General features: G+C 53.1%; 1 protein-coding gene across 1 annotated transcript in view; it reads left to right on the forward strand.

Annotated features, from left to right (window-relative positions):
- LOC106566192 (ceramide synthase 5) overlaps nt 1-20,670 on the forward strand; it is an 84,690-nt gene that overhangs the window by 34,625 nt on the left and 29,395 nt on the right. Inside the window, exons 3-5 of the mRNA XM_014134065.2 lie at nt 899-1,029; nt 4,377-4,434; nt 4,541-4,591. Coding sequence (XP_013989540.1) covers nt 899-1,029; nt 4,377-4,434; nt 4,541-4,591 — 240 coding nt within the window. The remainder of the gene's footprint in view (nt 1-898; nt 1,030-4,376; nt 4,435-4,540; nt 4,592-20,670) is intronic.

Here is a 20,670-nt window from a genome sequence, read left to right on the forward strand (position 1 = left end):
TTACCCTCTCTCTGTCTCTCGCTCTAATACCTCCCTTACCCTCTCTCAGTCTCTCGCTCTAATACCTCCCTTACCCTCTCTCTCAGTCTCTCGCTCTAATACCTCCCTTACCCTCTCTCTCAGTCTCTCGCTCTAATACCTCCCTTACCCTCTCTCTCAGTCTCTCGCTCTAATACCTCCCTTACCCTCTCTCTCAGTCTCTCGCTCTAATACCTCCCTTACCCTCTCTCTCAGTCTCTCGCTCTAATACCTCCCTTACCCTCTCTCTCAGTCTCTCGCTCTAATACCTCCCTTACCCTCTCTCTCAGTCTCTCTCTCTAATACCTCCCTTACCCTCTCTCTGTCTCTCGCTCTAATACCTCCCTTACCCTCTCTCTCAGTCTCTCGCTCTAATACCTCCCTTACCCTCTCTCTCAGTCTCTCGCTCTAATACCTCCCTTACCCTCTCTCTCAGTCTCTCGCTCTAATACCTCCCTTACCCTCTCTCTCAGTCTCTCTCTCTAATACCTCCCTTACCCTCTCTCTCAGTCTCTCGCTCTAATACCTCCCTTACCCTCTCTCTCAGTCTCTCGCTCTAATACCTCCCTTACCCTCTCTCTCAGTCTCTCGCTCTAATACCTCCCTTACCCTCTCTCTCAGTCTCTCGCTCTAATACCTCCCTTACCCTCTCTCTCAGTCTCTCGCTCTAATACCTCCCTTACCCTCTCTCTCAGTCTCTCGCTCTAATACCTCCCTTACCCTCTCTCTCAGTCTCTCGCTCTAATACCTCCCTTACCCTCTCTCTCAGTCTCTCGCTCTAATACCTCCCTTACCCTCTCTCTCAGTCTCTCGCTCTAATACCTCCCTTACCCTCTCTCTCAGTCTCTCTCTCTAATACCTCCCTCTCTGTCTCCCGTAGTGCCCAGACTCACGACACCTGGATGGGTTATCTAAGCAGTTGGACTGGGATGTGAGGAAGGTCCAGCGATGGTTCAGACACAGACGCAACCAGGACAAACCCAGCATACTCACCAAGTTCTGTGAGAGCATGTAGGTTATTAAACCCAGAACATGTAGGGTATTAAACCCAGAGCATGTAGGTTATTAAACCCAGTACAGAGCATGTAGGTTATTAAACCCAGAACATGTAGGTTATTAAACCCAGTACAGAACATGTAGGTTATTAAACCCAGAACATGTAGGTTATTAAACCCAGAACATGTAGGTTATTAAACCCAGAACATGTAGGTTATTAAACCCAGAACATGTAGGTTATTAAACCCAGTACAGAACATGTAGGTTATTAAACCCAGAACAGAACATGTAGGTTATTAAACCAACAGAACATGTAGGTTATTAAACCCAGAACAGAACATGTAGGTTATTAAACCCAGAACAGAACATGTAGGTTATTAAACCCAGAACAGAACATGTAGGTTATTAAACCCAGAACAGAACATGTAGGTTATTAAACCCAGAACATGTAGGTTATTAAACCCAGAATAGAACATGTAGGTTATTAAACCCAGAACAGAACATGTAGGTTATTAAACCCAGAACAGAACATGTAGGTTATTAAACCCAGAACAGAACATGTAGGTTATTAAACCCAGAACAGAACATGTAGGTTATTAAACCCAGAACAGAACATGTAGGTTATTAAACCCAGAACATGTAGGTTATTAAACCCAGAACAGAACATGTAGGTTATTAAACCCAGAACAGAACATGTAGGTTATTAAACCCAGAACAGAACATGTAGGTTATTAAACCCAGAACAGAACATGTAGGTTATTAAACCCAGAATAGAACATGTAGGTTATTAAACCCAGAATAGAACATGTAGGTTATTAAACCCAGAACAGAACATGTAGGTTATTAAACCCAGTACAGAACATGTAGGTTATTAAACCCAGAACAGAACATGTAGGTTATTAAACCCAGAACAGAACATGTAGGTTATTAAACCCAGAACAGAACATGTAGGTTATTAAACCCAGAATAGAACATGTAGGTTATTAAACCCAGAACAGAACATGTAGGTTATTAAACCCAGAACAGAACATGTAGGTTATTAAACCCAGAACATGTAGGTTATTAAACCCAGAACATGTAGGTTATTAAACCCAGAACAGAACATGTAGGTTATTAAACCCAGAACAGAACGTGTAGGTTATTAAACCCAGAATAGAACATGTAGGTTATTAAACCCAGAACATGTAGGTTATTAAACCCAGAACAGAACATGTAGGTTATTAAACCCAGAACAGAACATGTAGGTTATTAAACCCAGAACAGAACATGTAGGTTATTAAACCCAGAACAGAACATGTAGGTTATTAAACCCAGAACAGAACATGTAGGTTATTAAACCCAGAATAGAACATGTAGGTTATTAAACCCAGAACATGTAGGTTATTAAACCCAGAACAGAACATGTAGGTTATTAAACCCAGAACATGTAGGTTATTAAACCCAGAACATGTAGGTTATTAAACCCAGAATAGAACATGTAGGTTATTAAACCCAGAACAGAACATGTAGGTTATTAAACCCAGAACAGAACATGTAGGTTATTAAACCCAGAACATGTAGGTTATTAAACCCAGAACATGTAGGTTATTAAACCCAGAATAGAACATGTAGGTTATTAAACCCAGAACAGAACATGTAGGTTATTAAACCCAGTACAGAACATGTAGGTTATTAAACCCAGAACAGAACATGTAGGTTATTAAACCCAGAACAGAACATGTAGGTTATTAAACCCAGAACAGAACATGTAGGTTATTAAACCCAGAACAGAACATGTAGGTTATTAAACCCAGAACAGAACATGTAGGTTATTAAACCCAGAACAGAACATGTAGGTTATTAAACCCAGAATAGAACATGTAGGTTATTAAACCCAGAATAGAACATGTAGGTTATTAAACCCAGAACAGAACATGTAGGTTATTAAACCCAGAACATGTAGGTTATTAAACCCAGAACAGAACATGTAGGTTATTAAACCCAGAACAGAACATGTAGGTTATTAAACCCAGAACAGAACATGTAGGTTATTAAACCCAGAATAGAACATGTAGGTTATTAAACCCAGAACAGAACATGTAGGTTATTAAACCCAGAACAGAACATGTAGGTTATTAAACCCAGTACAGAACATGTAGGTTATTAAACCCAGAACATGTAGGTTATTAAACCCAGAACAGAACATGTAGGTTATTAAACCCAGAACAGAACATGTAGGTTATTAAACCCAGAACAGAACATGTAGGTTATTAAACCCAGAACAGAACATGTAGGTTATTAAACCCAGAACATGTAGGTTATTAAACCCAGAACAGAACATGTAGGTTATTAAACCCAGAACAGAACATGTAGGTTATTAAACCCAGAACAGAACATGTAGGTTATTAAACCCAGAACATGTAGGTTATTAAACCCAGAACAGAACATGTAGGTTATTAAACCCAGAACATGTAGGTTATTAAACCCAGAACATGTAGGTTATTAAACCCAGAACAGAACATGTAGGTTATTAAACCCAGAACAGAACATGTAGGTTATTAAACCCAGAACATGTAGGTTATTAAACCCAGAACAGAACATGTAGGTTATTAAACCCGTAGAACATGTAGGTTATTAAACCCAGAACATGTAGGTTATGAAACCCAGAACAGAACATGTAGGTTATTAAACCCAGAACATGTAGGTTATTAAACCCAGAACAGAACATGTAGGTTATTAAACCCAGAACAGAACATGTAGGTTATTAAACCCAGAACAGAACATGTAGGTTATTAAACCCAGAACATGTAGGTTATTAAACCCAGAACATGTAGGTTATTAAACCCAGAACAGAACATGTAGGTTATTAAACCCAGAATAGAACATGTAGGTTATTAAACCCAGAACAGAACATGTAGGTTATTAAACCCAGAACAGAACATGTAGGTTATTAAACCCAGAACAGAACATGTAGGTTATTAAACCCAGAACATGTAGGTTATTAAACCCAGTACAGAACATGTAGGTTATTAAACCCAGAATAGAACATGTAGGTTATTAAACCCAGTACAGAACATGTAGGGTCATATCATAGACTATAACATCTAGTCTAGAATCTATGGTACTTATCGACTAATGAGTTTGCCCTTGACCTCTGTGAGATTGTGCACACACTGGTTTTGTGGTGTGTGTGTGTGTGTGTGTGTGTGTGTGTGTGTGTGTGTGTGTGTGTGTGTGTGTGTGTGTGTGTGTGTGTGTGATATGCTCTGATTTGGTTACATCACTGTCTACATGGTTGATCAGGGTCTATGTAGTGCGTCCAAGGTGAGAGACTGACACATTATTTTCCTCTGTCTGACCACATCTCTGTCCTCTATTTTCAGGTGGAGGCTTATATTTTATCTGTTCATGTTTACCTATGGGATCTGCTTTCTATGGAAGGTGAGATATTCTGGCGACTATGTGTTTGTGTGTATTTACGTGATTGCTGTTGGCGTAACATTGGTGCGCTGAATTGAGACTGATTGTGTTGGGTCTTTGTTTACAGTGCCCATGGATGTGGGAGACACAGCACTGCTGGTACAACTACCCCTACCAGGTGACGTTATACAGGCTCTCTCTTTATTTGGTTGGATGTATTTCTGGAATTACAAAGAGTACTGTTCTTGACATTTTCTGACAAGGAATACTGCTAAGGGTTAGGGTAGCCTAGTGGTTAGAGTGGAGGGGCGGCAGGTAGCCTAGTGGTTAGAGTGGAGGGGGGCAGGTAGCCTAGTGGTTAGAGTGTAGAGGAGGCAGGTAGTCTAGTGGTTAGAGTGTAGAGGCGGCAGGTAGCCTAGTGGTTAGAGTGGAGGGGCGGCAGGTAGCCTAGTGGTTAGAGTGGAGGGGCGGCAGGTAGTCTAGTGGTTAGAGTGGAGGGGCGGCAGGTAGCCTAGTGGTTAGAGTGGAGGGGCGGCAGGTAGCCTAGTGGTTAGAGTGTAGAGGCGGCAGGTAGCCTAGTGGTTAGAGTGGAGGGCGGCAGGTAGCCTAGTGGTTAGAGTGGAGGGGCGGCAGGTAGCCTAGTGGTTAGAGTGTAGAGGCGGCAGGTAGTCTAGTGGTTAGAGTGGAGGGGCGCCAGGTAGCCTAGTGGTTAGAATGTAGAGGCGGCAGGTAGCCTAGTGGTTAGAGTGTAGGGGCGGCAGGTAGTCTAGTGGTTAGAGTGGAGGGGCGGCAGGTAGCCTAGTGGTTAGAGTGTAGAGGCGGCAGGTAGCCTAGTGGTTAGAGTGGAGGGGCGGCAGGTAGCCTAGTGGTTAGAGTGGAGGGGCGCCAGGTAGCCTAGTGGTTAGAGTGTAGAGGCGGCAGGTAGTCTAGTGGTTAGAGTGTAGAGGCGGCAGGTAGTCTAGTGGTTAGAGTGGAGGGGCGCCAGGTAGCCTAGTGGTTAGAATGTAGAGGCGGCAGGTAGCCTAGTGGTTAGAGTGTAGGGGTGGCAGGTAGTCTAGTGGTTAGAGTGGAGGGGCGGCAGGTAGCCTAGCGGTTAGAGTGGAGGGACGGCAGGTAGCCTAGTGGTTAGAGTGTAGAGGCGGCAGGTAGCCTAGTGGTTAGACTGGAGGGGCGGCAGGTAGCCTAGTGGTTAGAGTGTAGAGGCGGCAGGTAGCCTAGTGGTTAAAGTGGAGGGGCGGCAGGTAGCCTAGTGGTTAGAGTGTAGAGGCGGCAGGTAGCCTAGTGGTTAAAGTGGAGGGGCGGCAGGTAGCCTAGTGGTTAGAGTGTAGAGGCGGCAGGTAGCCTAGTGGTTAGAGTGGAGGGGCGGCAGGTAGCCTAGTGGTTAGAGTGGAGGGGCGGCAGGTAGCCTAGTGGTTAGACTGGAGAGGCGGCAGGTAGCCTAGTGGTTAGAGTGTAGGGCCGGCAGGTAGCCTAGTGGTTAGAGTGTAGAGGAGGCAGGTAGCCTAGTGGTTAGAGTGTAGGGGTGGCAGGTAGCCTAGTGGTTAGAGTGTAGAGGAGGCAGGTAGCCTAGTGGTTAGAGTGGAGGGGTGGCAGGTAGCCTAGTGGTTAGAGTGTAGAGGCGGCAGGTAGTCTAGTGGTTAGAGTGGAGGGGCGGCAGGTAGTCTAGTGGTTAGAGTGGAGGGGCGGCAGGTAGCCTAGTGGTTAGAGTGGAGGGGCGGCAGGTAGCCTAGTGGTTAGAATGTAGAGGCGGCAGGTAGCCTAGTGGTTAGAGTGTAGGGGCGGCAGGTAGTCTAGTGGTTAGAGTGGACGGGGCGGCAGGTAGCCTAGTGGTTAGAGTGGAGGGGCGGCAGGTAGCCTAGTGGTTAGAGTGGAGGGGCGGCAGGTAGCCTAGTGGTTAGAGTGGAGGGGCGGCAGGTAGCCTAGTGTTTAGAGTGTAGAGGCGGCAGGTAGCCTAGTGGTTAGACTGGAGGGGCGGCAGGTAGCCTAGTGGTTAGAGTGGAGGGACGGCAGGTAGCCTAGTGGTTAGAGTGGAGGGGCGGCAGGTAGCCTAGTGGTTAGAGTGTAGAGGCGGCAGGTAGCCTAGTGGTTAGACTGGAGGGGCGGCAGGTAGCCTAGTGGTTAGAGTGTAGAGGCGGCAGGTAGCCTAGTGGTTAAAGTGGAGGGGCGGCAGGTAGCCTAGTGGTTAGAGTGTAGAGGCGGCAGGTAGCCTAGTGGTTAAAGTGGAGGGGCGGCAGGTAGCCTAGTGGTTAGAGTGTAGAGGCGGCAGGTAGCCTAGTGGTTAGAGTGGAGGGGCGGCAGGTAGCCTAGTGGTTAGAGTGGAGGGGCGGCAGGTAGCCTAGTGGTTAGAGTGGAGAGGCGGCAGGTAGCCTAGTGGTTAGAGTGTAGGGGCGGCAGGTAGCCTAGTGGTTAGAGTGTAGAGGAGGCAGGTAGCCTAGTGTTTAGAGTGTACGGGTGGCAGGTAGCCTAGTGGTTAGAGTGTAGAGGAGGCAGGTAGCCTAGTGGTTAGAGTGGAGGGGTGGCAGGTAGCCTAGTGGTTAGAGTGTAGAGGCGGCAGGTAGTCTAGTGGTTAGAGTGGAGGGGCGGCAGGTAGCCTAGTGGTTAGAGTGTAGAGGCGGCAGGTAGTCTAGTGGTTAGAGTGGAGGGGCGGCAGGTAGCCTAGTGGTTAGTCTGGAGGGGCGGCAGGTAGCCTAGTGGTTAGAGTGTAGAGGCGGCAGGTAGCCTAGTGGTTAGAGTGTAGGGGCGGCAGGTAGCCTAGTGGTTAGAGTGGAGGGGCAGGTAGCCTAGTGGTTAGAGTGTAGGGGCGGCAGGTAGCCTAGTGGTTAGAGTGTAGAGGAGGCAGGTAGCCTAGTGGTTAGAGTGGAGGGGTGGCAGGTAGCCTAGTGGTTAGAGTGTAGAGGAGGCAGGTAGCCTAGTGGTTAGAGTGTAGGGGTGGCAGGTAGCCTAGTGGTTAGAGTGTAGAGGTGGCAGGTAGTCTAGTGGTTAGAGTGGAGGGGCGGCAGGTAGCCTAGTGGTTAGAGTGGAGGGGCGGCAGGTAGCCTAGTGGTTAGAGTGGAGGGGCGGCAGGTAGCCTAGTGGTTAGAGTGTAGAGGCGGCAGGTAGTCTAGTGGTTAGAGTGGAGGGGCGGCAGGTAGCCTAGTGGTTAGAGTGGAGGGGCGGCAGGTAGCCTAGTGGTTAGAGTGGAGGGGCGGCAGGTAGCCTAGTGGTTAGAGTGTAGGGGCGGCAGGTAGTCTAGTGGTTAGAGTGTAGAGGAGGCAGGTAGTCTAGTGGTTAGAGTGTAGAGGCGGCAGGTAGCCTAGTGGTTAGAGTGGAGGGGCGGCAGGTAGCCTAGTGGTTAGAGTGTAGAGGCGGCAGGTAGCCTAGTGGTTAGACTGGAGGGGCGGCAGGTAGCCTAGTGGTTAGAGTGTAGAGGCGGCAGGTAGCCTAGTGGTTAGACTGGAGGGGCGGCAGGTAGTCTAGTGGTTAGAGTGGAGGGGCGGCAGGTAGTCTAGTGGTTAGAGTGGAGGGGCGGCAGGTAGCCTAGTGGTTAGAGTGGAGGGGCGGCAGGTAGCCTAGTGGTTAGAGTGTAGAGGCGGCAGGTAGCCTAGTGGTTAGACTGGAGGGGCGGCAGGTAGCCTAGTGGTTAGAGTGTAGAGGCGGCAGGTAGCCTATTGGTTAGAGTGTAGGGGCGGCAGGTAGCCTAGTGGTTAGAGTGTAGAGGCGGCAGGTAGCCTAGTGGTTAGAGTGTGAGGCGGCAGGAGCGGGAGGCGGCAGGTAGCCTAGTGGTTAGAGTGTAGGGGTGGCAGGTAGCCGAGTGGTTAGAGTGTAGAGGAGGCAGGTAGTCTAGTGGTTAGAGTGTAGAGGTGGCAGGTAGCCTAGTGGTTAGAGTGGAGGGGTGGGTGGCAGGTAGTCTAGTGGTTAGAGTGTTTGGGCGGCAGGTAGCCTAGTGGTTAGAGTGTAGGGGGCCAGGTAGGCTAGTGGTTAGAGTGTAGGGGCAGCAGGTAGCCTAGTGGTTAGAGTGTAGGGGCGGCAGGTAGCCTAGTGGATAGAGTGTAGAGGTGGCAGGTAGACTAGTGGTTAGAGTGGAGGGGTGGCAGGTAGCCTAGTGGTTAGAGTGTAGAGGAGGCAGGTAGCCTAGTGGTTAGAGTGTAGAGGAGGCAGGTAGCCTAGTGGTTAGAGTGTTTAGGAGGCAGGTAGTCTAGTGGTTAGAGTGTAGAGGAGGCAGGGAGCCTAGTGGTTAGAGTGTAGAGGAGGCAGGTAGTCTAGTGGTTAGAGTGTAGTGGAGGCAGGTAGTCTAGTGGTTAGAGTGGAGGGGTGGGTGGCAGGTAGTCTAGTGGTTAGAGTATAGGGGCGGCAGGTAGGCTAGTGGTTAGAGTGTAGGGGCGGCAGGTAGCCTAGTGGTTAGAGTGTAGGGGCGGCAGGTAGCCTAGTGGTTAGAGTGTAGGGGCGGCAGGTAGCCTAGTGGTTAGAGTGTAGGGACGGCAGGTAGCCTAGTGGTTAGAGTGTAGAGGAGGCAGGTAGTCTAGTGGTTAGAGTGTAGGGCGGCAGGTAGCCTAGTGGTTAGAGTGTAGGGGGCGGCAGGTAGCCTAGTGGTTAGAGTGTAGAGGAGGCAGGTAGCCTAGTGGTTAGAGTGTAGGGGCGGCAGGTAGCCTAGTGGTTAGAGTGTAGGGGCGGCAGGTAGCCTAGTGGTTAGAGTGTAGAGGAGGCAGGTAGCCTAGTGGTTAGAGTGTAGGGGCGGCAGGTAGCCTAGTGGTTAGAGTGTAGAGGAGGCAGGTAGCCTAGTGGTTAGAGTGTAGAGGAGGCAGGTAGCCTAGTGGTTAGAGTGTAGGGGCGGCAGGTAGCCTAGTGGATAGAGTGTAGAGGTGGCAGGTAGACTAGTGGTTAGAGTGGAGGGGTGGCAGGTAGCCTAGTGGTTAGAGTGTAGGGGCGGCAGGTAGCCTAGTGGTTAGAGTGTTGGGGCGGCAGGTAGCCTAGTGGTTAGAGTGTAGGGGCGGCAGGTAGCCTAGTGGTTAGAGTGTAGGGGCGGCAGGTAGCCTAGTGGTTAGAGTGTTGGGGCGGCAGGTAGCCTAGTGGTTAGAGTGTAGGGGCGGCAGGTAGCCTAGTGGTTAGAGTGTATGGGCGGCAGGTAGCCTAGTGGTTAGAGTGGAGGGGCGGCAGGTAGCCTAGTGGTTAGAGTGGAGGGGCGGCAGGTAGCCTAGTGGTTAGAGTGTAGGGGTGGCAGTTAGCCTAGTGGTTAGAGTGTAGAGGAGGCAGGTAGTCTAGTGGTTAGACTGGAGGGGTGGCAGGTAGCCTAGTGGTTAGAGTGTAGAGTAAGCAGGTAGTCTAGTGGTTAGAGTGTAGAGGAGGCAGGTAGCCTAGTGGTTAGAGTGTAGAGGAGGCAGGTAGTCTAGTGGTTAGAGTGTAGAGGAGGCAGGTAGCCTAGTGGTTAGAGTGTAGTGGAGGCAGGTAGCCTAGTGGTTAGAGTGTAGAGGAGGCAGGTAGCCTAGTGGTTAGAGTGTAGGGGTGGCAGGTAGTCTAGTGGTTAGAGTGGAGGGGCGACAGGTAGCCTAGTGGTTAGAGTGGAGGGGCGGCAGGTAGTCTAGTGGTTAGAGTGTAGAGGAGGCAGGTAGCCTAGTGGTTAGAGTGTAGGGGCGGCAGGTAGCCTAGTGGTTAGAGTGTAGAGGAGGCAGGTAGCCTAGTGGTTAGAGTGTAGAGGAGGCAGGTAGCCTAGTGGTTAGAGTGGAGGGGCGGCAGGTAGCCTAGTGGTTAGAGTGGAGGGGCGGCAGGTAGCCTAGTGGTTAGAGTGTAGAGCAGGCAGGTAGTCTAGTGGTTAGAGTGTAGGGGCGGCAGGTAGCCTAGTGGTTAGAGTGTAGGGGCGGCAGGTAGCCTAGTGGTTAGAGTGTAGGGGCGGCAGGTAGCCTAGTGGTTAGAGTGGAGGGGCGGCAGGTAGCCTAGTGGTTAGAGTGTAGAGGAGGCAGGTAGTCTAGTGGTTAGAGTGTAGGGGTGGCAGGTAGCCTAGTGGTTAGAGTGTAGAGGAGGCAGGTAGTCTAGTGGTTAGAGTGTAGGGGTGGCAGGTAGCCTAGTGGTTAGAGTGGAGGGGCGGCAGGTAGCCTAGTGGTTAGAGTGGAGGGGCGGCAGGTAGTCTAGTGGTTAGAGTGGTGGGGCGGCAGGTAGCCTAGTGGTTAGAGTGGAGGGGCAGGTAGCCTAGTGGTTAGAGTGTAGAGGCGGCAGGTAGCCTAGTGGTTAGAGTGGAGGGCGGCAGGTAGCCTAGTGGTTAGAGTGTAGGGGTGGCAGGTAGCCGAGTGGTTAGAGTGGAGGGGCGGCAGGTAGCCTAGTGGTTAGAGTGTAGAGGAGGCAGGTAGCCTAGTGGTTAGAATGTTGAGGCGGCAGGTAGACTAGTGGTTAGAGTGGAGGGGCGGCAGGTAGCCTAGTGGTTAGAGTGGAGGGGTGGCAGGTAGCCTAGTGGTTAGAGTGGTGGGGCGGCAGGTAGCCTAGTGGTTAGAGTGGACGGGGCAGGTAGCCTAGTGGTTAGAGTGTAGAGGCGGCAGGTAGCCTAGTGGTTAGAGTGGAGGGGCGGCAGGTAGCCTAGTGGTTAGAGTGTAGGGGGTGGCAGGTAGCCGAGTGGTTAGAGTGGAGGGGCGGCAGGTAGCCTAGTGGTTAGAGTGTAGAGGAGGCAGGTAGCCTAGTGGTTAGAATGTTGAGGCGGCAGGTAGACTAGTGGTTAGAGTGTAGGGGCGGCAGGTAGCCTAGTGGTTAGAGTGGAGGGGAGGCAGGTAGCCTAGTGGTTAGAGTGGAGGGGCGGCAGGTAGCCTAGTGGTTAGAGTGAAGGGGAGGCAGGTAGGCTAGTGGTTAGAGGTGGAGGGGCAGGTAGCCTAGTGGTTAGAGTGTAGAGGCGGCAGGTAGCCTAGTGGTTAGAGTGGGGGGCGGCAGGTAGCCTAGTGGTTAGAGTGTAGGGGTGGCAGGTAGCCGAGTGGTTAGAGTGTAGAGGAGGCAGGTAGTCTAGTGGTTAGAGTGGAGGGGCGGCAGGTAGCCTAGTGGTTAGAGTGTAGAGGAGGCAGGTAGTCTAGTGGTTAGAGTGTAGAGGCGGCAGGTAGCCTAGTGGTTAGAATGTAGAGGCGGCAGGTAGACTAGTGGTTAGAGTGGAGGGGCGGCAGGTAGCCTAGTGGTTAGAGTGTAGAGGAGGCAGGTAGCCTAGTGGTTAGAGTGTAGAGGAGGCAGGTAGTCTAGTGGTTAGAGTGTAGGGGCGGCAGGTAGCCTAGTGGATAGAGTGTAGAGGTGGCAGGTAGACTAGTGGTTAGAGTGGAGGGGTGGCAGGTAGCCTAGTGGTTAGAGTGTAGGGGCGGCAGGTAGCCTAGTGGTTAGAGTGTAGGGGCGGCAGGTAGCCTAGTGGTTAGAGTGTAGGTGCGGCAGGTAGCCTAGTGGTTAGAGTGTAGAGGAGGCAGGTAGTCTAGTGGTTAGAGTGTAGGGGTGGCAGGTAGCCTAGTGGTTAGAGTGTAGAGGAGGCAGGTAGTCTAGTGGTTAGAGTGTAGGGGTGGCAGGTAGCCTAGTGGTTAGAGTGGAGGGGCGGCAGGTAGCCTAGTGGTTAGAGTGGTGGGGCGGCAGGTAGCCTAGTGGTTAGAGTGGAGGGGCAGGTAGCCTAGTGGTTAGAGTGTAGAGGCGGCAGGTAGCCTAGTGGTTAGAGTGGAGGGGCGGCAGGTAGCCTAGTGGTTAGAGTGTAGGGGTGGCAGGTAGCCGAGTGGTTAGAGTGTAGAGGAGGCAGGTAGTCTAGTGGTTAGAGTGGAGGGGCGGCAGGTAGCCTAGTGGTTAGAGTGTAGAGGAGGCAGGTAGTCTAGTGGTTAGAGTGTAGAGGCGGCAGGTAGCCTAGTGGTTAGAATGTTGAGGCGGCAGGTAGACTAGTGGTTAGAGTGGAGGGCGGCAGGTAGCCTAGTGGTTAGGAGTGGAGGGCGGCAGGTAGCCTAGTGGTTAGAGTGGAGGGGCGGCAGGTAGCCTAGTGGTTAGAGTGTAGAGGCGGCAGGTAGCCTAGTGGTTAGAGTGGAGGGGCGGCAGGTAGCCTAGTGGTTAGAGTGTAGGGGTGGCAGGTAGCCGAGTGGTTAGAGTGTAGAGGAGGCAGGTAGTCTAGTGGTTAGAGTGGAGGGGCGGCAGGTAGCCTAGTGGTTAGAGTGTAGAGGAGGCAGGTAGTCTAGTGGTTAGAGTGTAGAGGCGGCAGGTAGCCTAGTGGTTAGAATGTAGAGGCGGCAGGTAGACTAGTGGTTAGAGTGGAGGGGCGGCAGGTAGCCTAGTGGTTAGAGTGTAGAGGAGGCAGGTAGCCTAGTGGTTAGAGTGTAGAGGAGGCAGGTAGTCTAGTGGTTAGAGTGTAGGGGCGGCAGGTAGCCTAGTGGTTAGAGTGTAGGGGCGGCAGGTAGCCTAGTGGTTAGAGTGTAGGGGCGGCAGGTAGCCTAGTGGTTAGAGTGTAGGGGCGGCAGGTAGCCTAGTGGTTAGAGTGGAGGGGCGGCAGGTAGCCTAGTGGTTAGAGTGGAGGGGCGGCAGGTAGCCTAGTGGTTAGAGTGTAGGGGTGGCAGTTAGCCTAGTGGTTAGAGTGTAGAGGAGGCAGGTAGTCTAGTGGTTAGACTGGAGGGGTGGCAGGTAGCCTAGTGGTTAGAGTGTAGAGGAGGCAGGTAGTCTAGTGGTTAGAGTGTAGAGGAGGCAGGTAGCCTAGTGGTTAGAGTGTAGAGGAGGCAGGTAGTCTAGTGGTTAGAGTGTAGAGGAGGCAGGTAGCCTAGTGGTTAGAGTGTAGTGGAGGCAGGTAGTCTAGTGGTTAGAGTGGAGGGGCGGCAGGTAGCCTAGTGGTTAGAGTGTAGAGGAGGCAGGTAGCCTAGTGGTTAGAGTGGAGGGGCGGCAGGTAGTCTAGTGGTTAGAGTGTAGGGGTGGCAGGTAGCCTAGTGGTTAGAGTGGAGGGGCGGCAGGTAGCCTAGTGGTTAGAGTGGTGGGGCGGCAGGTAGCCTAGTGGTTAGAGTGGAGGGGCAGGTAGCCTAGTGGTTAGAGTGTAGAGGCGGCAGGTAGCCTAGTGGTTAGAGTGGAGGGGCGGCAGGTAGCCTAGTGGTTAGAGTGTAGGGGTGGCAGGTAGCCGAGTGGTTAGAGTGTAGAGGAGGCAGGTAGTCTAGTGGTTAGAGTGGAGGGGCGGCAGGTAGCCTAGTGGTTAGAGTGTAGAGGAGGCAGGTAGTCTAGTGGTTAGAGTGTAGAGGCGGCAGGTAGCCTAGTGGTTAGAATGTAGAGGCGGCAGGTAGACTAGTGGTTAGAGTGGAGGGGCGGCAGGTAGCCTAGTGGTTAGAGTGGAGGGGCGGCAGGTAGCCTAGTGGTTAGAGTGGAGGGCGGCAGGTAGCCTAGTGGTTAGAGTGGAGGGGCAGGTAGCCTAGTGGTTAGAGTGTAGAGGCGGCAGGTAGCCTAGTGGTTAGAGTGGAGGGGCGGCAGGTAGCCTAGTGGTTAGAGTGTAGGGGTGGCAGGTAGCCGAGTGGTTAGAGTGTAGAGGAGGCAGGTAGTCTAGTGGTTAGACTGGAGGGGTGGCAGGTAGCCTAGTGGTTAGAGTGTAGAGGAGGCAGGTAGTCTAGTGGTTAGAGTGTAGAGGAGGCAGGTAGCCTAGTGGTTAGAGTGTAGAGGAGGCAGGTAGCCTAGTGGTTAGAGTGGAGGGGCGGCAGGTAGTCTAGTGGTTAGAGTGGAGGGGTGGCAGGTAGCCTAGTGGTTAGAGTGTAGAGGAGGCAGGTAGTCTAGTGGTTAGAGTGGAGGGGCGGCAGGTAGTCTAGTGGTTAGAGTGTAGGGGTGGCAGGTAGCCTAGTGGTTAGAGTGGAGGGGCGGCAGGTAGCCTAGTGGTTAGAGTGGAGGGCAGGTAGCCTAGTGGTTAGAGTGTAGAGGCGGCAGGTAGCCTAGTGGTTAGAGTGGAGGGGCGGCAGGTAGCCTAGTGGTTAGAGTGTAGGGGTGGCAGGTAGCCGAGTGGTTAGAGTGTAGAGGAGGCAGGTAGTCTAGTGGTTAGAGTGGAGGGGCGGCAGGTAGCCTAGTGGTTAGAGTGTAGAGGAGGCAGGTAGTCTAGTGGTTAGAGTGTAGAGGCGGCAGGTAGCCTAGTGGTTAGAATGTAGAGGCGGCAGGTAGACTAGTGGTTAGAGTGGAGGGGCGGCAGGTAGCCTAGTGGTTAGAGTGGAGGGGCGGCAGATAGCCTAGTGGTTAGAGTGGAGGGGCGGCAGGTAGCCTAGTGGTTAGAGTGGAGGGGCAGGTAGCCTAGTGGTTAGAGTGTAGAGGCGGCAGGTAGCCTAGTGGTTAGAGTGGAGGGGCGGCAGGTAGCCTAGTGGTTAGAGTGTAGGGGTGGCAGGTAGCCGAGTGGTTAGAGTGTAGAGGAGGCAGGTAGTCTAGTGGTTAGACTGGAGGGGTGGCAGGTAGCCTAGTGGTTAGAGTGTAGAGGAGGCAGGTAGTCTAGTGGTTAGAGTGTAGAGGAGGCAGGTAACCTAGTGGTTAGAGTGTAGAGGAGGCAGGTAGTCTAGTGGTTAGAGTGTAGAGGAGGCAGGTAGCCTAGTGGTTAGAGTGTAGAGGAGGCAGGTAGTCTAGTGGTTAGAGTGTAGAGGTGGCAGGTAGCCTAGTGGTTAGAGTGGAGGGGTGGGTGGCAGGTAGTCTAGTGGTTAGAGTGGAGGGGCGGCAGGTAGCCTAGTGGTTAGAGTGTAGAGGAGGCAGGTAGCCTAGTGGTTAGACTGTAGAGGAGGCAGGTAGCCTAGTGGTTAGAGTGTAGAGGCGGCAGGTAGCCTAGTGGTTAGAGTGTAGAGGAGGCAGGTAGCCTAGTGGTTAGACTGTAGAGGAGGCAGGTAGCCTAGTGGTTAGAGTGTAGAGGCGGCAGGTAGCCTAGTGGTTAGAGTGTAGAGGAGGCAGGTAGCCTAGTGGTTAGAGTGGAGGGGCGGCAGGTAGCCTAGTGGTTAGAGTGGAGGGGCGGCAGGTAGCCTAGTGGTTAGAGTGGAGGGGCGGCAGGTAGCCTAGTGGTTAGAGTGGAGGGGGCAGGTAGCCTAGTGGTTAGAGTGTAGAGGCGGCAGGTAGCCTAGTGGTTAGAGTGGAGGGTGGCAGGTAGCCTAGTGGTTAGAGTGTAGAGGAGGCAGGTAGTCTAGTGGTTAGAGTGTAGAGGAGGCAGGTAGTCTAGTGGTTAGAGTGTAGAGGAGGCAGGTAGTCTAGTGGTTAGAGTGTAGAGGAGGCAGGTAGCCTAGTGGTTAGAGTGTAGAGGAGGCAGGTAGTCTAGTGGTTAGAGTGTAGAGGTGGCAGGTAGCCTAGTGGTTAGAGTGTAGAGGAGGCAGGTAGCCTAGTGGTTAGAGTGGAGGGGGGGTGGCAGGTAGTCTAGTGGTTAGAGTGGAGGGGCGGCAGGTAGCCTAGTGGTTAGAGTGGAGGGGTGGGTGGCAGGTAGTCTAGTGGTTAGAGTGGAGGGGCGGCAGGTAGCCTAGTGGTTAGAGTGTAGAGGAGGCAGGTAGCCTAGTGGTTAGACTGTAGAGGAGGCAGGTAGCCTAGTGGTTAGAGTGTAGAGGCGGCAGGTAGCCTAGTGGTTAGAGTGTAGAGGAGGCAGGTAGCCTAGTGGTTAGAGTGGAGGGGCGGCAGGTAGCCTAGTGGTTAGAGTGGAGGGGCGGCAGGTAGTCTAGTGGTTAGAGTGGAGGGGCAGGTAGCCTAGTGGTTAGAGTGTAGGGGTGGCAGGTAGCCTAGTGGTTAGAGTGTAGGGGTGGCAGGTAGCCGAGTGGTTAGAGTGTAGAGGAGGCAGGTAGTCTAGTGGTTAGAGTGGAGGGGCGGCAGGTAGCCTAGTGGTTAGAGTGGAGGGGCGGCAGGTAGACTAGTGGTTAGAGTGGAGGGGCGGCAGGTAGCCTAGTGGTTAGAGTGGAGGGGCGGCAGGTAGCCTAGTGGTTAGAGTGGAGGGGCGGCAGGTAGCCTAGTGGTTAGAGTGTAGAGGAGGCAGGTAGCCTAGTGGTTAGAGTGGAGGGGCGGCAGGTAGCCTAGTGGTTAGAGTGTAGGGGTGGCAGGTAGCCGAGTGGTTAGAGTGTAGAGGAGGCAGGTAGTCTAGTGGTTAGAGTGGAGGGGCGGCAGGTAGCCTAGTGGTTAGAGTGTAGAGGAGGCAGGTAGTCTAGTGGTTAGAGTGTAGAGGCGGCAGGTAGCCTAGTGGTTAGAATGTAGAGGCGGCAGGTAGACTAGTGGTTAGAGTGGAGGGGCGGCAGGTAGCCTAGTGGTTAGAGTGTAGAGGAGGCAGGTAGCCTGGTGGTTAGAGTGTAGAGGAGGCAGGTAGTCTAGTGGTTAGAGTGTAGGGGCGGCAGGTAGCCTAGTGGATAGAGTGTAGAGGTGGCAGGTAGACTAGTGGTTAGAGTGGAGGGGTGGCAGGTAGCCTAGTGGTTAGAGTGTAGGGGCGGCAGGTAGCCTAGTGGTTAGAGTGTAGGGGCGGCAGGTAGCCTAGTGGTTAGAGTGTAGGGGCGGCAGGTAGCCTAGTGGTTAGAGTGTATGGGCGGCAGGTAGCCTAGTGGTTAGAGTGGAGGGGCGGCAGGTAGCCTAGTGGTTAGAGTGGAGGGGCGGCAGGTAGCCTAGTGGTTAGAGTGTAGAGGAGGCAGGTAGCCTAGTGGTTAGAGTGTAGGGGTGGCAGTTAGCCTAGTGGTTAGAGTGTAGAGGAGGCAGGTAGCCTAGTGGTTAGAGTGTAGTGGAGGCAGGTAGCCTAGTGGTTAGAGTGTAGAGGAGGCAGGTAGCCTAGTGGTTAGAGTGGAGGGGCGACAGGTAGCCTAGTGGTTAGAGTGGAGGGGCGGCAGGTAGTCTAGTGGTTAGAGTGTAGAGGAGGCAGGTAGCCTAGTGGTTAGAGTGGAGGGGCGGCAGGTAGCCTAGTGGTTAGAGTGGAGGGGCGGCAGGTAGCCTAGTGGTTAGAGTGGAGGGGCGGCAGGTAGCCTAGTGGTTAGAGTGTAGAGGAGGCAGGTAGTCTAGTGGTTAGAGTGTAGGGGTGGCAGGTAGCCTAGTGGTTAGAGTGTAGAGGAGGCAGGTAGTCTAGTGGTTAGAGTGTAGGGGCGGCAGGTAGCCTAGTGGTTAGAGTGTAGAGGAGGCAGGTAGTCTAGTGGTTAGAGTGTAGGGGTGGCAGGTAGCCTAGTGGTTAGAGTGTAGAGGAGGCAGGTAGTCTAGTGGTTAGAGTGTAGGGGTGGCAGGTAGCCTAGTGGTTAGAGTGGAGGGGCGGCAGGTAGCCTAGTGGTTAGAGTGGTGGGGCGGCAGGTAGCCTAGTGGTTAGAGTGGAGGGGCAGGTAGCCTAGTGGTTAGAGTGTAGAGGCGGCAGGTAGCCTAGTGGTTAGAGTGGAGGGGCGGCAGGTAGCCTAGTGGTTAGAGTGTAGGGGTGGCAGGTAGCCGAGTGGTTAGAGTGTAGAGGAGGCAGGTAGTCTAGTGGTTAGAGTGGAGGGGCGGCAGGTAGCCTAGTGGTTAGAATGTAGAGGCGGCAGGTAGACTAGTGGTTAGAGTGGAGGGGCGGCAGGTAGCCTAGTGGTTAGAGTGGAGGGGCGGCAGGTAGCCTAGTGGTTAGAGTGGAGGGGCGGCAGGTAGCCTAGTGGTTAGAGTGGAGGGGCAGGTAGCCTAGTGGTTAGAGTGTAGAGGCGGCAGGTAGCCTAGTGGTTAGAGTGGAGGGGCGGCAGGTAGCCTAGTGGTTAGAGTGTAGGGGTGGCAGGTAGCCGAGTGGTTAGAGTGTAGAGGAGGCAGGTAGTCTAGTGGTTAGACTGGAGGGGTGGCAGGTAGCCTAGTGGTTAGAGTGTAGAGGAGGCAGGTAGTCTAGTGGTTAGAGTGTAGAGGAGGCAGGTAGCCTAGTGGTTAGAGTGTAGAGGAGGCAGGTAGCCTAGTGGTTAGAGTGTAGAGGAGGCAGGTAGCCTAGTGGTTAGAGTGTAGAGGAGGCAGGTAGCCTAGTGGTTAGAGTGTAGGGGTGGCAGGTAGCCGAGTGGTTAGAGTGTAGAGGAGGCAGGTAGTCTAGTGTTTAGAGTGTAGAGGAGGCAGGTAGCCTAGTGGTTAGACTGTAGAGGAGGCAGGTAGCCTAGTGGTTAGAGTGTAGAGGCGGCAGGTAGCCTAGTGGTTAGAGTGTAGAGGAGGCAGGTAGCCTAGTGGTTAGAGTGTAGAGGAGGCAGGTAGCCTAGTGGTTAGAGTGTAGAGGCGGCAGGTAGCCTAGTGGTTAGAGTGTAGAGGAGGCAGGTAGCCTAGTGGTTAGAGTGGAGGGGCGGCAGGTAGCCTAGTGGTTAGAGTGGAGGGGCGGCAGGTAGCCTAGTGGTTAGAGTGGAGAGGAGTGGTTAGAGGGCGGCAGGTAGCCTAGTGGTTAGAGTGGAGGGGCGGCAGGTAGCCTAGTGGTTAGAGTGTAGGGGTGGCAGGTAGCCGAGTGGTTAGAGTGTAGAGGAGGCAGGTAGTCTAGTGGTTAGACTGGAGGGGTGGCAGGTAGCCTAGTGGTTAGAGTGTAGAGGAGGCAGGTAGTCTAGTGGTTAGAGTGTAGAGGAGGCAGGTAGCCTAGTGGTTAGAGTGTAGAGGAGGCAGGTAGTCTAGTGGTTAGAGTGTAGAGGAGGCAGGTAGCCTAGTGGTTAGAGTGTAGAGGAGGCAGGTAGTCTAGTGGTTAGAGTGTAGAGGTGGCAGGTAGCCTAGTGTTTAGAGTGGAGGGGTGGGTGGCAGGTAGTCTAGTGGTTAGAGTGGAGGGGCGGCAGGTAGCCTAGTGGTTAGAGTGTAGAGGAGGCAGGTAGCCTAGTGGTTAGACTGTAGAGGAGGCAGGTAGCCTAGTGGTTAGAGTGTAGAGGCGGCAGGTAGCCTAGTGGTTAGAGTGTAGAGGAGGCAGGTAGCCTAGTGGTTAGAGTGGAGGGGCGGCAGGTAGCCTAGTGGTTAGAGTGGAGGGGCGGCAGGTAGTCTAGTGGTTAGAGTGTAGAGGAGGCAGGTAGCCTAGTGGTTAGAGTGGAGCGGCGGCAGGTAGCCTAGTGGTTAGAGTGGAGGGGCGGAAGGTAGCCTAGTGGTTAGAGTGTAGGGGCGGCATGTAGCCTAGTGGTTAGAGTGGAGGGGCAGGTAGCCTAGTGGTTAGAGTGTAGAGGCGGCAGGTAGCCTAGTGGTTAGAGTGGAGGGGCGGCAGGTAGCCTAGTGGTTAGAGTGGAGGGGTGGCAGGTAGCCTAGTGGTTAGAGTGTAGAGGAGGCAGGTAGTCTAGTGGTTAGAGTGTAGAGGTGGCAGGTAGCCTAGTGGTTAGAGTGTAGGGGGCCAGGTAGGCTAGTGGTTAGAGTGTAGGGGCGGCAGGTAGCCTAGTGGTTAGAGTGTAGGGGCGGCAGGTAGCCTAGTGGATAGAGTGTAGAGGTGGCAGGTAGACTAGTGGTTAGAGTGGAGGGGTGGCAGGTAGCCTAGTGGTTAGAGTGTAGAGGAGGCAGGTAGCCTAGTGGTTAGAGTGTAGGGGTGGCAGGTAGCCGAGTGGTTAGAGTGTAGAGGAGGCAGGTAGTCTAGTGGTTAGAGTGGAGGGGCGGCAGGTAGCCTAGTGGTTAGAGTGGAGGGGAGGCAGGTAGCCTAGTGGTTAGAGTGTAGAGGAGGCAGGGAGCCTAGTGGTTAGAGTGGAGGGGCGGCAGGTAGCCTAGTGGTTAGAGTGTAGGGACGGCAGGTAGTCTAGTGGTTAGAGTGTAGAGGAGGCAGGTAGCCTAGTCGTTAGAGTGTAGAGGCGGCAGGTCGTCTAGTGGTTAGAGTGGAGGGGCGGCAGGTAGCCTAGTGGTTAGAGTGGAGGGGCGGCAGGTAGCCTAGTGGTTAGAGTGTAGAGGAGGCAGGTAGTCTAGTGGTTAGAGTGTTGGGGCGGCAGGTAGCCTAGTGGTTAGAGTGTAGAGGAGGCAGGTAGTCTAGTGGTTAGAGTGTAGGGGCGGCAGGTAGGCTAGTGGTTAGAGTATAGGGGCGGCAGGTAGCCTAGTGGTTAGAGTGTAGGGGCGGCAGGTAGCCTAGTGGTTAGAGTGTAGGGACGGCAGGTAGCCTAGTGGTTAGAGTGTAGAGGAGGCAGGTAGTCTAGTGGTTAGAGTGTAGGGGCGGCAGGTAGCCTAGTGGTTAGAGTGTAGGGGCGGCAGGTAGCCTAGTGGTTAGAGTGTAGAGGAGGCAGGTAGCCTAGTGGTTAGAGTGTAGGGGCGGCAGTTAGCCTAGTGGTTAGAGTGTAGGGGTGGCAGGTAGTCTAGTGGTTAGAGTGGAGGGACGGCAGGTAGCCTAGTGGTTAGAGTGTAGAGGAGGCAGGTAGCCTAGTGGTTAGACTGTAGAGGAGGCAGGTAGCCTAGTGGTTAGAGTGTAGAAGCGGCAGGTAGCCTAGTGGTTAGAGTGTAGAGGAGGCAGGT

This window comes from Salmo salar, chromosome ssa12 (assembly GCF_905237065.1).
Source record: "Salmo salar chromosome ssa12, Ssal_v3.1, whole genome shotgun sequence".
Classification (NCBI taxonomy): domain Eukaryota; kingdom Metazoa; phylum Chordata; class Actinopteri; order Salmoniformes; family Salmonidae; genus Salmo; species Salmo salar.